At 38.1% G+C, this 17,115-nt stretch overlaps 1 protein-coding gene across 3 annotated transcripts; it reads left to right on the forward strand.

Annotated features, from left to right (window-relative positions):
• The first annotated feature begins 8,390 nt into the window (after positions 1–8,390).
• Positions 8,391–17,026, forward strand: plin3 (perilipin 3). 3 transcript variants are annotated; one of them, XM_079245503.1, is made up of 9 exons: positions 8,391–8,467; positions 9,178–9,256; positions 11,543–11,638; positions 11,863–12,058; positions 12,434–12,516; positions 12,873–13,104; positions 15,230–15,570; positions 15,970–16,188; positions 16,546–17,025. In XM_079245503.1, exons 3-9 carry the CDS (start codon positions 11,570–11,572, stop codon positions 16,684–16,686), a joined length of 1,281 nt encoding a protein of 426 aa, XP_079101629.1. In that variant the 5' UTR covers positions 8,391–8,467; positions 9,178–9,256; positions 11,543–11,569; the 3' UTR covers positions 16,687–17,025. The 3 variants fall into 3 exon arrangements, with proteins under 3 accessions (XP_079101629.1, XP_079101628.1, XP_079101630.1); XM_079245502.1 differs by having other exon boundaries at positions 8,399–8,467; positions 9,124–9,256; positions 16,546–17,026; XM_079245504.1 differs by lacking the exon at positions 9,178–9,256 and having other exon boundaries at positions 8,404–8,467.
• The last annotated feature ends 89 nt before the right edge of the window (positions 17,027–17,115 follow it).

The following is a 17,115-nucleotide window of genomic DNA, read 5'->3' on the forward strand; positions in this document are numbered from 1 at the left end:
TCCATGCATGCAGTCTGTTGGTTTAGACTGCATTCATCTTTCTCAATTTATTTCATCCATCTACTTTTCCTTAACTTTTTTTATGACCTGGAGCAATCTGAATTATAAAAACAACAGAACTAGATTGTAACTAAACCAGGCTGTATCTGTGAAAAATCCCTTGAGGTAACTCTCATGAATTAATTTGTACAGTGGGTAAAAAGCCGAAGTGACGGCAGTTTGCGACCAGCTTGAAGCAATCATTGAAATACAATTTAATGTGTTTCTTTAGGATGGAAAAAGTTTTCTAGGGCTGACAGTTTCTCTTGTAGATAGTTTTGAATACCTGTTTTTGTACATGAATACACTGGGCACCATTTCAGAGTATAGTAACCATTATCATACTGGTCGCTTAGAACTAGTCGTAACCTGTACTGGCCAACCGATTAGTGGCTGTGAACATGGTGAAAGAAGCAGCTGATATCAGCTATCCTGAAAGTGGGAGCAGCCAGTGGCCAAGCACTCTGAGAGTATCTGGACCTGAAAGTGAAGTCAACTTTTATTGAACATGGCTCAAATCTTAAAGCAGGTGCAGTCATTCTGAAAGTGGTGGCATGTTAAATCAACCCCTCTGGAAGTGGCAGAGGTCAGGGTCTGAATGTTCTGAAAGTGGCAGAGCGACCACTTTCACTTCCTTACCACTCTTAGAGTGGCTGCCACTTTAGGACCTCAGCATTGCTGGAATTTGGGAGGTATTTCTCTGCAGTTTAACAGACCCAGGTCAGCTGTTTGCCACTGTCTTTATGCTAAAATACAGTATTACTACAGGAAGCCTTAGTTGCATCTAAAGAACGGAAGGTTAAATATCAAATTCAAACTCAAAGAAAATCAAGCTTTTTTATGCTGTAAATATTTTTGCTTCAGTTAATGCCTGATTAATATATCTTTTGGAAATTATATAAATAATGTGGAATGAACATTCTGTGTGACACAAAAGAGTTCTTACACACTGTATTACCCTGACCTTCTTTGTGCCTTATTAATAAACTATTGTACAGAATGTAGTAAGTGCTGAGGTCCATATTATCTTTCAACTCTCAGATGATTTGTCACTGCTTTGTATGTTACTGATACCTCATGTTGCATGCCTGCTATTGTTTCGTCCAGTTTTTCTGCTTAATCATGGGGATTATGATCGTTCACAAATTAAATGGATGAAGTTGGAGCACTGATGAGGACACAGTGCAGATAAAAACCCATTATTATGTGAGACAGAGTCATAAGAGCAAGAAGAATTGCAGAACTTGCTAATAAAATTGAGAACCTTGTTGTGAAACTCATGTCTGCACCTCAGACACATAACTGTTGGCTGTAGGGTTTCATCCAAGATGTTGCACAACAACGCTCAGCTTTATTGGTGGACAAACTTTTCTTTACACCTGCCTACACTGGAAAAAACGTAAGTTCCCATGTTGCCAGGCTACAAACATGACATTTTAATTTCAGACTGGCTGACAGGCTGAATATAAATACTAAAACCAGTTGTCGCAAAACCATCAAGCTGCTGTAGCCTATAATAGGTTATATGTTATTTTAAGGCTTTGTTAATCGTCAATTATTATCAGGAGAAAATCAAATAAACATTTGTTTTTTATAGTTATTATCTATCGGAAAATGATGTTATTACAACAAATGTCTATGTGACTAATGGTCACATGATACTAGTTTTTTAAGTGTTACTGAATTGATCACTTGCCCAACTGTCCCAACTGATGACACAATTAATTAATCTTTTAGTGTTGTGTTGTCTTACTCATCAGCAACAGGTTTCTGCATGCAGAAGGAAGCAACCAGAACTGGTAATGTCGTGGTTGGTCTGGATCGGAAAGGATTACACAACTTGCAGTTCATGTACTTAACATTGTTGACTTATGATCTTTTCCTGGCTTGGTGATTTTGATTCCTAAACCTAACCTAAAGATATTAGGGCCCATACAGAAAAAAAAGTTTACTTATACTACCTTTCTTTCACCTAAAGCTCATAGTAAGGGATGAGTTAGCTGACTCAAATATCCTTTTAGCTATGTTGCACAATCCTCCTCGTCAATGCACTGAGCATCTCTCTGCACTTCCTTTCTTAAATCTTTACTCTTTATTTGCAAATATATAACATTATTTTTTATTATCATTAACTTGATTTAGTTTTGTTTTCTCAGCAGGCACCCTTGCCCAAAAGTTGTGGTGCTTTTTGATCTATCCTTTTTGTCATGTTAACTCCAACCAGTAAAAGGAGTTTTTCCTTCCCACCACTCCATGCATGCAGTCTGTTGGTTTAGACTGCATGCATCTTTCTCAATTTATTTCATCCATCTACTTTTCCTTAACTTTTTTTATGACCTGGAGCAATCTGAATTATAAAAACAACAGAACTAGATTGTAACTAAACCAGGCTGTATCTGTGAAAAATCCCTTGAGGTAACTCTCATGAATTAATTTGTACAGTGGGTAAAAAGCCGAAGTGACGGCAGTTTGCGACCAGCTTGAAGCAATCATTGAAATACAATTTAATGTGTTTCTTTAGGATGGAAAAAGTTTTCTAGGGCTGACAGTTTCTCTTGTAGATAGTTTTGAATACCTGTTTTTGTACATGAATACACTGGGCACCATTTCAGAGTATAGTAACCATTATCATACTGGTCGCTTAGAACTAGTCGTAACCTGTACTGGCCAACCGATTAGTGGCTGTGAACATGGTGAAAGAAGCAGCTGATATCAGCTATCCTGAAAGTGGGAGCAGCCAGTGGCCAAGCACTCTGAGAGTATCTGGACCTGAAAGTGAAGTCAACTTTTATTGAACATGGCTCAAATCTTAAAGCAGGTGCAGTCATTCTGAAAGTGGTGGCATGTTAAATCAACCCCTCTGGAAGTGGCAGAGGTCAGGGTCTGAATGTTCTGAAAGTGGCAGAGCGACCACTTTCACTTCCTTACCACTCTTAGAGTGGCTGCCACTTTAGGACCTCAGCATTGCTGGAATTTGGGAGGTATTTCTCTGCAGTTTAACAGACCCAGGTCAGCTGTTTGCCACTGTCTTTATGCTAAAATACAGTATTACTACAGGAAGCCTTAGTTGCATCTAAAGAACGGAAGGTTAAATATCAAATTCAAACTCAAAGAAAATCAAGCTTTTTTATGCTGTAAATATTTTTGCTTCAGTTAATGCCTGATTAATATATCTTTTGGAAATTATATAAATAATGTGGAATGAACATTCTGTGTGACACAAAAGAGTTCTTACACACTGTATTACCCTGACCTTCTTTGTGCCTTATTAATAAACTATTGTACAGAATGTAGTAAGTGCTGAGGTCCATATTATCTTTCAACTCTCAGATGATTTGTCACTGCTTTGTATGTTACTGATACCTCATGTTGCATGCCTGCGGAAATTTGTAGCAGGATGTCGGAAATAAGATTCCCATCAGTGGTGTAATGCAGAAGAAACCTAGCAGATCTGGTCAGCTATTATTGAATAAAATTTGGTTTGTAGGTTTTTGAGACTGACAATGAAAAGCAAACAGTCAAATTTTTATCAACTCCACAAATGTGGAGTCGATAAAAATGTTTGATCTATCCCTAATACACCTTAGCTTTTGCAGTTTAATATAGCAAACATGAACCTGAACAAATGGATTGCCTTATGGGATAATTGTAGCACTTCTTGCTTGCATGCTACATCCTTTGCAAAATGCCTTTTGACAGTGGTGGAAATCTTGTTGAAACAATAACCATCAAATGGCTTTAAAGACCCAAAGAGGAATATGGATTTGAACATATTCAAGCTTTTATGATCATCTTTTTAGTATTTTTAACTCAATTTATTGCAGCTCATGATTCTTTTACCTTCCTTTTTAGCATATGAATGATTTTTGGAGGGCTTTGTCAGGATGTGACAATACGCATGCCGCTGTAGATTAGCATTTAGGGTATTGTCCTTAACAGTTTTGCAAGAAGGCATTTCTATTTATTCTACCAAAGAAGCCATCAAAAGAAGCCCTCTACACAAAATGAATATATACAAATAAGATTTCCTGGTTGCCCTCTCTCATCCATGAAAACTGATCAAATTTCCAATTTATTTCTTTATTTCTGAATAGTTTATCTCCAAGGGAAAATGGAAGAAAGTGATGGGCAGCGTGGGGACAGTGGAGTGATCGTTTTCCTCGAAGGGATGAGTGATTTTTCCTGTTATCCACTAATCTTCAATTACTCAATTTCCAGAACAATTCTGGTTTCAATCAACTGATCCAGTGAAGCAGAGTTAGAAGTAAAGCAGGAACAGATGAGCGTCTTCATGGAATATATTGCTACAGCTCCCTGACGGGGGAACATGGTGGCATTGGTGCATGTGTGTGTGGGGATGTAAGTGTTTTATTTAGAGGCACATAATGTAAAGTCTGAAATGTGAAGGGAAGGAGCCACACAAGTTGGATAAAGATAACATTCCCAGGGTTCCATACTCATGCTGCTTTTCTCACTCTGTCATTTCCACTTATGGCCTGTTTTCATGACCTGGGTAATGAAGCTGAAAAACAAAGATACAACACCCTGCACCCGTTCCATCAATGCAACCAGTTTCTTTCAGAAGACTGGTGAAGACATCTAGAAAAATGCAAAAAGAGATATAACAATAACTGTAAGCGTGAAATATGGAAACCCTCTGAAATTAAAGATGAAAGTGTTCAGCCAAGGGAGCAAGCGTTGCGATGTTTGAGTAGTGTTGTGGGAATTCCACCGTAAGTAGAAGGACTAGATGAAAATCACATCACAGATTGTACAAGAAGTTCTTTTAATCCATGCAAGTATCGTTCCAGTCTGTCCTCCTTTACCATCCCTACAGACCATTTTACCAGCCTGTATTTAAATATTTATTTGGTTTAATATTACACTCAAAATAAGCTCTCTTCTGTGGAGTTGTGGTGATCTAGCAGAAGAAAAAAAAAAAAGGTTTTAAGGATGTAAATGTGAGACTAGCACTGCGTGGGTGAGGCTGAAGAAAAAAACATGGCTTTATGGGTAAAGACTGCCCTCTCAGGGTTTAACATGTTAACTGCAGCGGACACTGACGTCTGTTCATGAGTACAGTTCAGTCTTCCAGCTCTATACACAGTGCACAGCAGGAAGTTATTCAACCACAGGATTGCTTTAAAAAGTATTAAATAATTAAAACTGTAATTAAAATATCTTATAATTTGGCTGTTAACAAATATTTAATGTTAAAGTTTATGATCTTTAATTCAAACAGAATTCCTCAGATCTGAATGAAAGAGAAGTTCTATTCATTCATCCTCCTTTAGTAACACTGCACATGCACGACATTGACTTATCCTGCTGTAATGTGGACTTTGAGGGTCACTGAGGTCACATGTGGGTCAGTTGGCTACCCAGCCATTATGTGACACATGAATAACGGCACCACAGGTGGTAAAGCAGAGGAAAGACAGGGCTGTGTTGTATGCAGTTCCAGAGGATGCTGCGGGTTGCCACATCTGTTTAGTCATGGTCTTTCCAGCCCAACACTCACTCATTATATTTGAGCCCACAAAGAAAACACTGTTGACCGCTGAGTCCTTAACGTGAAAAGCTCTCTCTCCAAAAGGTTCTACACACTTCTCAGTACACTGAACTGCTGTGTTTTTTGTTTGTTTGTTTGTTTGTTTGTTTGTTTTAAGAGCAAATCTGTTTTTATCTCTGAGTATTGCTTGGTCAGAAGTGCCCTGAGATGATTGTGTGTCTGATTGAAATCCTTTCTAGGATTTTCAAACATTCAGGTTTCATGTAGAATGACAATGTTATTGTGCAGATAAAAATATCAATACAATCTACAAGCAAATAGTAGATTTGCAAAATTCTAATTAATGTAAAAGTCAACATTTCATGTGGTTTTGATTAATCTTTTCAGCCTGAATCATCTAGATAAGCTTTAATGTAATTTATTTTAGCTAACTGGAGGACTAATTCTCCAGGTTTCTTGTAGGACTTTCCACAGCTCTTTTTGGGATGTTAGTTGCTAATTGTTCTGTTGTCTGTTAGGATGATCCCACACTGTTTCACAAATGTTGGGCTCAGGACAGAGCAATGAGGAGAATTCATCACTCTGTAAAACTTTTTGTGACTAATTTTATGTCCAGTTCTTGTGTCTTCTGGACTTTTCTCATTGTTTATCTTAAAGGGTTTTCTGACAGCTAAACTTTCATGGAGACCATTTCTGATGAGTCTTCAACCAGCAGCTGGATCGCCTGAGCGTGCAGATGAATTTCTTGGAACCTGTGGAGTTTCCCCCTTCTTACAGACATCACTCTCAGATACTGTTTATGTCCTGTAGCTTTTTTAGGCCCTTAGTTATCCATTTTCTTCGTATTGTTTTAAGGACATGCAACACTGTGATATGCTAAATTAAAACTTCACACAGATTCACCTTGTTGACAAATAAAAGTATTATTTCATTCATGTCAAATTTAATTATATTTGCCTTTTTTTTATCTTTTACAGGTGCACCAAGCAGAAAAAAGCATTTATTACAGTCTGCTTGCAAGTGCCTCAATATTCAGTTTGGATGTCTTTTTTATTAGGTCACCTGTTATGTGTAGACAGAAACTGTTTCATCCTTTCAGTTTATGTGGCTTTTTAATCTAAAGTGATTCAGAACAGTGTTAAGCAGTCAATGTCAAACGGAAACAATAAAAACCTTTGAAAGACCTTCAAAAAGCCTGAGGAACTATTGCTTAAGACCAGTTTAAAAGAGCCCGGCTCTTTGAAAATAAAATACAGAGAAATGAAAGCTAGCACAACCCTTCTGCACATTTTTGCAGCTACTTGCCGCATCATTAGAAGCAAGGCTTGAAAGAGTGAAGAGGAAGTATTTACTTTAAACTGAATTCCTTTAAGCTTCATTAACATACATCATTTGTTACAACTGTTGTTACCATTTATTGTTAAATGTATATGTTGTGTGGAGGCAAATGAGTTCCCTCTGTAAGAGATTTATAAAGCGAATCAAATGTAATCTACGTATAACAAAGTAATATCATCTACAGTTCAGATGAATTATAAAAAGACATGATAAACAGTTTTTGTTTAAGACTCGTAAAGATACATGATCACTTACTTCAGATGATTACAGCTGTGTTTTATGGTGTAATAATTTCTTATTGTTTTATAGATGATAAATTGGTGAGATAAGGTTTCTGACACAAATTGCCTTTACTGGACATTTTAAGAGCTCGAAGCCACCTCCTGTGACTTTCATGAAGCACAGACTTTGTTCAGGTAGAAGAGATTTGACTCAGCTCTCTACACTTTCCTGATATCATGAAACTAAAGATAACAGATCCTGACAGTGCAGAGGAAGGCTCTAAAAATGTCATTAAAAAATTCACTATCTGAGACATAGACTGACAGCAAGTTGGAAGTTGAGGGGATCTGAACAACTTGGTCTCATCTCAGCACACGTAACGGCGATATTTATATAGACCGCAAAATGTGTCAGTTTTATGATAAAGCCTCAACATTGGTATGAACGGTTACATTTTATATATTGCCCTTGAAAAATGGCAACAAAATAAAGTGCACTGAAAGAAGTCAGTAAAAGAATGTCTGAATAAGCAAACAGCTGTTGCTGGAACGAGTTCTCAAAAGCTAATGGAAAATATTAGTTAGAATATTTACATTAGTTTAGAAATATCATAGAAATATCATATTATATTAAAATATGATATATTATACATTATATAAATATACAATATATCATAATATATACATATAATATTAAAATATATTATATCACACACACACATACACACACCCACACACACACACACACACACACACACATATATATATATATATATATATATATATATATATATATATATATATATATATATATATATATATATATATATATATATATATATAAAGATGCAGTTGTGCTCAAACTTATTCATACCCTTGCATTACAGATTGAAAAAAACAGTCTGTAAAATAAGCTGAAATTGTCGAAAATAATAATAAATAAAAAATTTATGAAAATCATGACATTATTTTCTAATTCTGGTTCAATAGATTTTTTTTTTTTTTAACAATCCTTTAATATTTCCGCTACAGTCAGGTGTTTTCTGTTCTTCTCAGTCAGACTTCTGCACCTGTTGACAGGTATTTTGTCACACTGTTCAACAGAAAAGTGCTCTAATTTGTCCAGGACCAATTTGTTTGTTTAAAAGGACAGGACAAAAACTACAATCTGTATTACTTCCGTGTTGTGATTTAATTGGTTGAAAGTTGAGAAGACAGTCCCTCACTCCGCCTTTTTGTCTGTATTGACTTGTTGCTCAACCGCACATTGGAAAGCCTCAGAGGCTGGAACGGTTCACCAACCATCATCCACACCTCGGGTCACGGCAGGACAGAGTTTCCGCAGGCTGTCACTGAGGTCAGTGTTGGCTTGGACTGCTTTGTATTATTTGTAAATCTGCCTTTAAAACGACGCGTTGCTGCATTTATTTAACTTTACAGTGTTAGCTATTGAACCTAGCAAACCAGGAGTTACTGCGCGTGGAGGGCGGGGGAAACAACTGGATCTACTTTTCTTGATGCAGCTAAAGCCCCCCGTCTTCTTAGGGGGGGTTATTGGTAAAAGAAAAGGAGCCGATGACAACAGGGCAGCTGTTTGCTCAAGTATCTAGTCATGTTTCCTCATGTCGGCTAAAGTTCACCAGCGATAAAATGGAGGAAATTGCACCGTTGCTGATAATTATATATGTGAAGATTAGGTGTGGATTTGTCCTGGCTGATCATCGTTAGGAATAATAATCAACATTTAATCCTATATTTAAAGTAATTTTGCTGTTTTTGAAAGCTTCCTCTGAAGTATATTAACAGTTAACTAGTTTAGCTAGTAAGTGGTTTATTTCTTTCAAATGTAGAAACTGAAACCAGTTAGCCAGGACCAGTATTTCCTATTTGTCCTGTTACTTAAGTTTTTATATTAATCGTACAGCCTCTTATCATGGGAAGTTTCTGATTAAAGGCTTTTCATGCCATGAATAATGTGGAATTTACCCTTCTGATTGATCTTCTCATTCCCAGCTTTACCCACATGAGCCCCTTTTCTTTCTCTCCCTCTCTTACTTGTCAAATCAGTGGCAGCCATGCTCATAAAAATCCATTATCAAGCAATCTATCTTTTGTTCCACTTCCAGCACAGCTCCCTCCCCATAAGGCAAGTCTCTTTATAGTTTTCTAGAGTTTCAGCCTCAAAGCGCATGTAGTGTTTTTTTTCTTTTCTCTTTTTTACTGCAGGTGGATTGTGGCTCATCATTGTAAAGATATAACAGTCTGAAAATGCATTAGGAAGAGGTTTTGGAGCATTTTCATAAGATCTCTGCTTGGATCCGCTGTCAGTGAGATGTTTCCTTCTGAGTGAATGAAACAGCCCAGTTTGTGTTGCGCAACTGCCTCCTGATTAACGTGTCTTGCCTTTGAATTCTGTTGCGGCTTCTTCTCATGCTTGGCTTCAGCGAGGGGAGAGTCAGACTTTGCTTTGCAATAAAGCCGGTGAAGATGTCATCAACTGACACCTCATCTAGACGAGGGCATGTTGCTCAATCAAACTGTTGCAACTAAGTGCAATCTTCAATCGCACTGTGAGAGAGTTCATGGAAGTATTGTACAAACGTATTTTATTTACGTTAACATCTAGAATATGTGTAATGATTAAAACAGCGTGTCAGCCTTAGTAGAAGCTGCCTGCTGCATGTTTTGTTGGCTCATTTCTCTTTGAGCAGTCCGTCCTGACAGGTGGATGGAGCCTAATCTACCAGAACGTTTACTCCAGTCTGGGTGCACGTTGCAGCTCATCAGCTGCGCTCCTCGTGCTCCTGCTGGTAGTCTTTCCAGCACTACGATCACTGAAATCTCATGTCCTTCTGCAACTTATGTGCTGTATACATCAGGTCAAGCATGTCAAACACTTGTTAACGGTGCTCTAGTAAAGACAGGTGGTGTCCATTTATGTCTCTGTGTGCCATCTGGTGGAACACAAACAGATGCCATCCACATGTTGTGAGTACCGGAGGGAGAGTTGTTGCTGCAGATGGCTGCCTCTCTCATTCCTTCACTTGTTTCCTTACATGATACAAAGGATACAAGGCAGACATAAGAGAATGGCCCAAGAATGTCACTGATTGGTGCGTCTGGCACATTTTGATTGAACATTTCTTATGGTCTGTCTTAGAAATACTTGGAAAAAGGAGCTGCCAGACAGATTACATATCCTTTAAAACACTTTTTCTGGTTGCATTTACACAGCTCACTCATGATGCATAATTCCATAAACTTTACATTCTTACTCATTTATACATGTTCCTTGACATGATGCATGATTTTGGAGGCAACGCAGCGGATCTTTTTATCTTGTGCATTGGGCCGACAACCCCGTGCAAAATAAATGTCTAAGAATAGCATCATAGTCGAACAGGTGCAGACTCTAGTAAATGTGTTGTTAGCCAGTTGAGTTCGCAACCCGTCAGAATAGTCTGTAACACACAGATTGTCATCCAAGTGACTGCAAACCTGAGCCGCCTTTATAAATCCTAGATGCATTCACGCTCTTTACCTAGATGGGCCATTTGTGAGCTGATCTTTTAAAACTGCTGTTAATGTTGGCTGTGAACAGAGTTGTAGCATAAAAAAAGGAATGTGGATGGAGGGAATAATTAAACGTATGCTTCCCCTTTTTGTGTGAAGTTCAACTTCTACAAGTCTGAAAACGTCATGTAGTTTCTGCCCCCAAATTCAAGATGTTTAATGTTACGTTTGATCCTCATTGAAAGCTATTCATTTTATATAAATTTGATGAATGACTTTTCCCCTATAGCTGTCAGCTTGAGAAATTCTTTTGGCCTGGATTATATTGAATGCAATATTTTACATTAATAGAGCTGCTGTAATACTGAGTTTCACTTTGAATTTATTATATCAGAGGAGGTTTTTGCCAGCAATGCCTTCAAGAAAGCTTGTGAACGATCAGTGATTAAGATTATTACCCTGCAGGGCCATGGATCCAAACATTATTCATTGCTTTACTAATTATATCATTTGATCCTGAACAATCTTCTGGTGTTTAAAAATGAGCGTGATAAGCTTTTCTTTCACCTTGATCACAGCTCTGATCCTTAGTTCACGTGTCAGTCTTTGATTTTGGGGTTATATTTTTCAATGACACGGTGTTATTTAACATTTTTAGACTTTCTCTGACAGCACATAGAGACTTTGAATTGTTTGCATGCCAGTGCAGTTTCATTGTCTAAGAATAATTTCATCCTTATTGCATCATAGTGTTGACAAATGGATATAACATGGCTGGGTTTCCTTTCTGCATGCATTAAACAATCTGACAGGACAACTACTCCTGCAAGATAAAGTCACTTTCACTGAGGCAGCCATGTTTCATCATTCACAGAAAGCAAAGTGAGGTGAATCTAAGTTTATGTCTCGCTATATTCAGAGTCAGAGATTGAACCCAGCAGTCACAATGGCAGACAGTGGGAAGACTAATGAGACTGGAGCTGCAGCAACACAACCATCTAATGGAGACCAGCAGGTGAGGAACGCGGAGACCTGAAATGCTCCGAAATTATTCTTTATGCATGTTAAATAAGTATTCTTTATAATTATTACAACCTCACATCTGTCTTTTTAAATGATGCTACTTTGGAAAAAAAAAGTCTTAAATCATTTTCAGTTTCTAAAAAAAAGTCCTGCTTTTTACAAACTGGCTTAATTTTAGCGACGTAAATGTCATGAGAGGTTATGTTTTTGTCCTAGAGTGCCGTTTCCAGAGTGAGTAACTTACCCCTGGTCAGCTCCACTTGTGAGGTGGTTTCCAGTGCCTACACTAGCACCAAGGACAATCTGCCCTTGCTGAAGGGAGTTATGGATGTAGCTGAGAGCGGGGTCCGAACTTTGGGTGCCGCTGCCACAACAGGGTCCAAACCCATTTTGGACATGATTGAACCACAGAGTACGTCCATCTCTAAGCAAAATATGTAACAGCTGTGCAATGACACCATATAACAGCCCAACTCTCGAATGTACTATTAAAGGCTATGCTGGCGTGGAAATGAAATGTATGAAACCATCACCAGGTCCACTTGCAACCTCGAGGCTTTAATACAACATAGAAATTGTTTTGTTTTAACAGTTAACAGACTTCACATCATTTACAGGTTTATTTGAAGCTCAGTCAGGTGTTGTGCTGTAAGCATGAAACAACAACTATTCTTGTTGAGTGGTATAACTTCATGCTGAGTTAAAGGGGGATTTTTTTCTTCATTTTAACACTTAATCTCTATTCATGACTGCTTTCAGTGAATAGTTTGCTGTGTGTTTGTTACAGTTGCCACAGTGAATGAATATGCTTTGAAAGGACTGGATAAGATAGAAGAAAAGCTGCCTATTCTTCACCAACCAGCAGACAAGGTCAGACAGAGACTTCTGCTTACAATAGTGATGCAGTGCAGCATCATTAGATCATTTACTGACTGCTGTTGCTCTTTTTTTTCTTTTTGCCTTTTTAAAATGCATATTATTAATTCATTTCATTTCTGACCTTCATCGCCCTACTTCTTCCTTCTGAATGAGTGAGATATTTGTGTCCATCAAGCGTTGTTCCAGTGTTTAATCTTGGTGTTTTCATAATACTGCACCTTGTGCCAGTTGATCACAAATATAAGATCTATTAATAGAAAAAGCAGCATCAAAAATTACAAAAAAAAAACAAAAGTGCCACAGTTATTGTCTAACTTAGGCACGTTGTCTTCTTTCTGCTCCCTCAGGTGGTGTCGGACACAGTGGGTATGGTATACCAGTCAGTGGCAGGAGCCAAAGATGCTGTGATGGGGGCTGTGATGGGTGGTGTCGAGCTGACTAAGGCAGCAGTCAGTGGAGGTATCAGTACTGTCATGGGCACCAGGATGGGCCAGATGGTCAGCAGTGGGATGGGCCTGGCCCTTAGCCGATCCGAAGACTGGGTTGACCAAAACCTACCACTCACTGAGAGGGAGCTGGGTCAGTAGATGTACTAAATATGGAAAACATTATCCATCCGTAAATAACTAGCTGAGGAAATAAAGCCATATGTCTACCTCTGAGTGCCAGATAGAAATGTTCTGAGAGGTGGATTCAATAAAGGTGGAGTGACTTTAGGGTCTGCGAAAACAAGGTGATACAGTGGGATAGTGCTGTAATCAAGAGTTTAATTTTTCTGCAGTGACTAAAGCTGAAAACATGAATGGCTGGTGATGCACATAGCGATGGAGGCAGGGCATTCCAATGAACTTGCCATCTGTTTACTTGGCCTGTAAAACGATTTCCAGCACTTACAGCTTTGACACCTGCTTCTGTGATGTCATGTTATCATGACAACCTGCCATACTCCAATACAGCAGTAATGACCTAGAGAGAATCCTTTGATTATAGACTATTAAAAATGCACCTGTAACCATAGCGGCAGCAGCAAATCACCCTCAGTGGAAACTATATGCCTAAATGTTCTTAATTCTTTTTTCTTGTCTTTGATAAGGATGATTACTTTTAACAGAGGTTTATCAAACTGTCATATTTTTAGTTTATAGAGATTGATAACTGGAGAGTTGGTCCTTTTTTGTCTGTTGAGCAGCTGTGTTTAATCCCAGCTCATGTCAAATACACTTCCCATTGGAATCAACTTCAAAAAACCTATGCAATGACCATTACGCATACACTGCCTTGCCTCACACAGTGGAAAAAAACACACTTTTAACACTATGTTGGTCCAACTTTAACTTTAAAAATGATAGTCATTATGAAATGTCACAATTATTTATTTCTGTCCAAAGTTTTATTCATTTCTTTTACCAAGACCTCATGTTTTGGAAAAGATGCTATTCTCACTTGAATTCAAAAGTAAAATAATGTCTCCCATCTGTCTGAACTTATTCCTTATAGATGCTGGAATTGTCATATTTGCATACGCCTGTGCCATAAGCAATGATACCTGGTCGGACAGGTAGTCAGCTGACCATAATGTTGCTGAACCTAACCTCACCTGTCAGAGATGGAGAGTCTGGCCTCCAGAATTGACGACAGGTTTTGTGCCTATAATATAACTTGGCTCTAACAGAGAAGGGGCCTCAGAGTGTCTGAACAAAGTTCAGTGGATAACATTAACCTCTGTAGACAGCGTCCGAGAAAGTAAACACTTGATTTTTGTCAGCAGAAAAATGCTCATTTGTGGCTGTTGATTAAGAGGAAGAGCAGTAGTCTGCCAGTTGGAAGGCCTGTTGTCAAATCCTGAGCTTTCCTAGTCCATGTATGGAAATGTCCTGTATCAAGACGCTGATCCCCATTTCCCAGTAAATGGTTCAACTACATGTGAATGTCTGGTGAAGGGGAAAGCACCGGAGAAGAGTAATATAAACACTGACCATTTCACTTCAGATAAAAAGAAAGCCTGTGAACTTTAGAAACATAAGTGTATTTTTTGTTTATTTGTTTTTTTATTTCATTATTTATAAGTCTAGCAGTTCACATAAGCATTTTTAGTTTGAATCTGTCAGGGACCAACATGATGAATGCATATTTCTGACAGTGAGAGCAGAGAGAGTTTGAGTGTAATGACATGGAGCAGCATGAGAGGGAAAGGGTGAGGAGATGACCTTGAAAGATGACACATGAATACGTTGGAAAAGCAAAAATACTGACCAATTGTCTGGAAGTTTAGCAGAACATAAGATTCCAACATGATAACAATCCAAACTCTACAACCGGATTTACTTGAGTATTCAAAAATGAACAGTGAAAAGTGTGGTAGTGTGGGACTTGAGTACAATAGAAAACCTCTGAGGTTCATGTAGTGAAAGAATATGGTTCAATCCCTCCACTAGAGAAGCAGGAATGATCTTTATAGATTGAAAATACAAATATATTTAATTTAATTTCAAATTTTGTGCAGCACTTCACACTGAGGAAAACTGAGTATTCAATCAAAAACAAAGATGGACTTGCTATTTTAAAAAAGTCAAAGCTGTATTTTTGCTGCAGTGCATTTTTACTGTGAGAAAACAGTTAATAATACAGAAAACAAAGGTTGGATTTTGAACTGCATGAAACATTTGATTTGAGTTTACAGGAGATAAATGCGTTTCTTCTGCAGCTGCTCTTGCTGAACCTGCCAGCTCTGAGGTGACTACCACGTCGTCCAGCCCCAGCTATTTTGTCCGTTTGGGGAAACTCTCTGCCAAGGTACAGGAGCGAGCTTATGAGCAGTCCCTTGTCCGTGCACGGCATGCCAGGGATGCCACCTATGCTGCCATGGCTCAGATTTCCAGCACTCTGGACCTGCTGGAGAGTACCCGCACCAATCTAGGTACAGCGAGTAACCAGGTAGGAGGCGCCTCAGAAGAGTTGCTGCAGCGCTGGACTGAGTGGAGGCAGAGGCAGGAAGGAGCTGAACACATTGAGTCGGAGCCGGATGGGGCCAAAGATGAATCAGAGGTAACAAATTTTCCTTTTTAAGATTTAATTAATTGTCTAACAAGTTTATTATTGCATCTATCAGATGATGCATTGCTTGTGTTATGTGTAGGATGCTTGCTCCAAAGGGACTTGGAAAATTGCCACAGATCAATCCTCTGAAAAGGTTCATGTTAGGAGTAGTCATAAATTGTATCTGTGATTGGTATGGGGAAGTTTATATATGCTCGTATACTGATACTGACTTTAAAACTACTGATTAAACCTGGCTTGTTATTCAAAAGTTTTGTTCCCTTTTTTACTATTTTAACTTCTTGTCATATTATTTTACATTTTAACTTTTTCATGTCTGAGAATAAGCAACTCACTTTCACTAACCTGTGCATTTCTGCCTTTTATTTCCTTTTTGTATGTTCACAGAAGTTGGAATGGCGGACCCTCACTTTGGTGCGTGGTCTAAGTGACCAGCTTAGGTCAGCATGCTCCAGTGTGGTTTCAAGCACACAGGGCTTGCCAAAAGCAGTACAGGACCAGCTGACCAATGCACGGCAAGCCGCTGAGGAATTGCAGTCTTCGCTTGGGAGCGCAAGCACAATCACTCCCATCATTCTGGAGCGAAGTCGTCAACAGTTAAAACAAGTAAGGAATTGCGCAATACTCTCTTTATTGCAGCATTTTGTTATTGAAGCATCATTTTGCCACAGTGATTTAACATTTTTTTCTTTATTTTTAATACAAAAAGTTTAACATAATTTGACGCACATTACCTATATTAATTTTCAGCAAAGATAAATTTAATAAAAATCTCCTATTCTTAGGTATCTGCTTATTCATATGATTTTTATGGAAAATATAATGCCTGTGTAGCATTTCCTAATGTGCACAAATGACACAATGTGCCATATTAATTCTTACTATACTTTTAAAAATGGAATATTTGTTTACATTATGACAACATAACTGTGCTGAATAAATTTTGTTATGTACATATTTCAGCTTCAGCAGTCCATGGATGGTGTCATGGAGTATCTACTACACAACACACCACTCAACTGGCTGGTGGGGCCATTCGTTGCTCAGAAGTATGAGAACACAGAGGGAGATGTGCCTATGAAGATGGATAGCCCAAGCAACTAGATTTGTGCTTGCATAAAAATACTATAAACTGTGGATTTAAAAAAAATAATTTTCATAATAAAAGATGCCTCACAGTTCACTGATGGTGTTTTCTTCTTGATGCTTTAAACTTGGATTCATAGCTACATTTATGGTATAGAATCTGATTAAGTTTATTAAAAAAGACTTAAACTACATTCACTTTTTTGCTGTTTTACATCTATTAAATATAATTTGACGAATATATCAATGTCATTTTTTTTCCTTTTTAAATAAATCTAGTTTTTAGTTTGTTTGAAATTGATTAGTTTAACGGTGAGATAACGAGCTGTTATTGAGCTGATATTCAATAAACATTAGACACGCCGGTCTCAGTGTCACACCTGAATACGCTGTGTGTGTTTTTTTTTGTTTTCCCCCCTGTTTGTGGTGATGTTGGAGGGGTGTTGG

Source organism: Telmatherina bonti, assembly GCF_933228915.1.
Source record: "Telmatherina bonti genome assembly, chromosome: 8".
Taxonomy (NCBI): Eukaryota; Metazoa; Chordata; class Actinopteri; order Atheriniformes; family Telmatherinidae; genus Telmatherina; species Telmatherina bonti.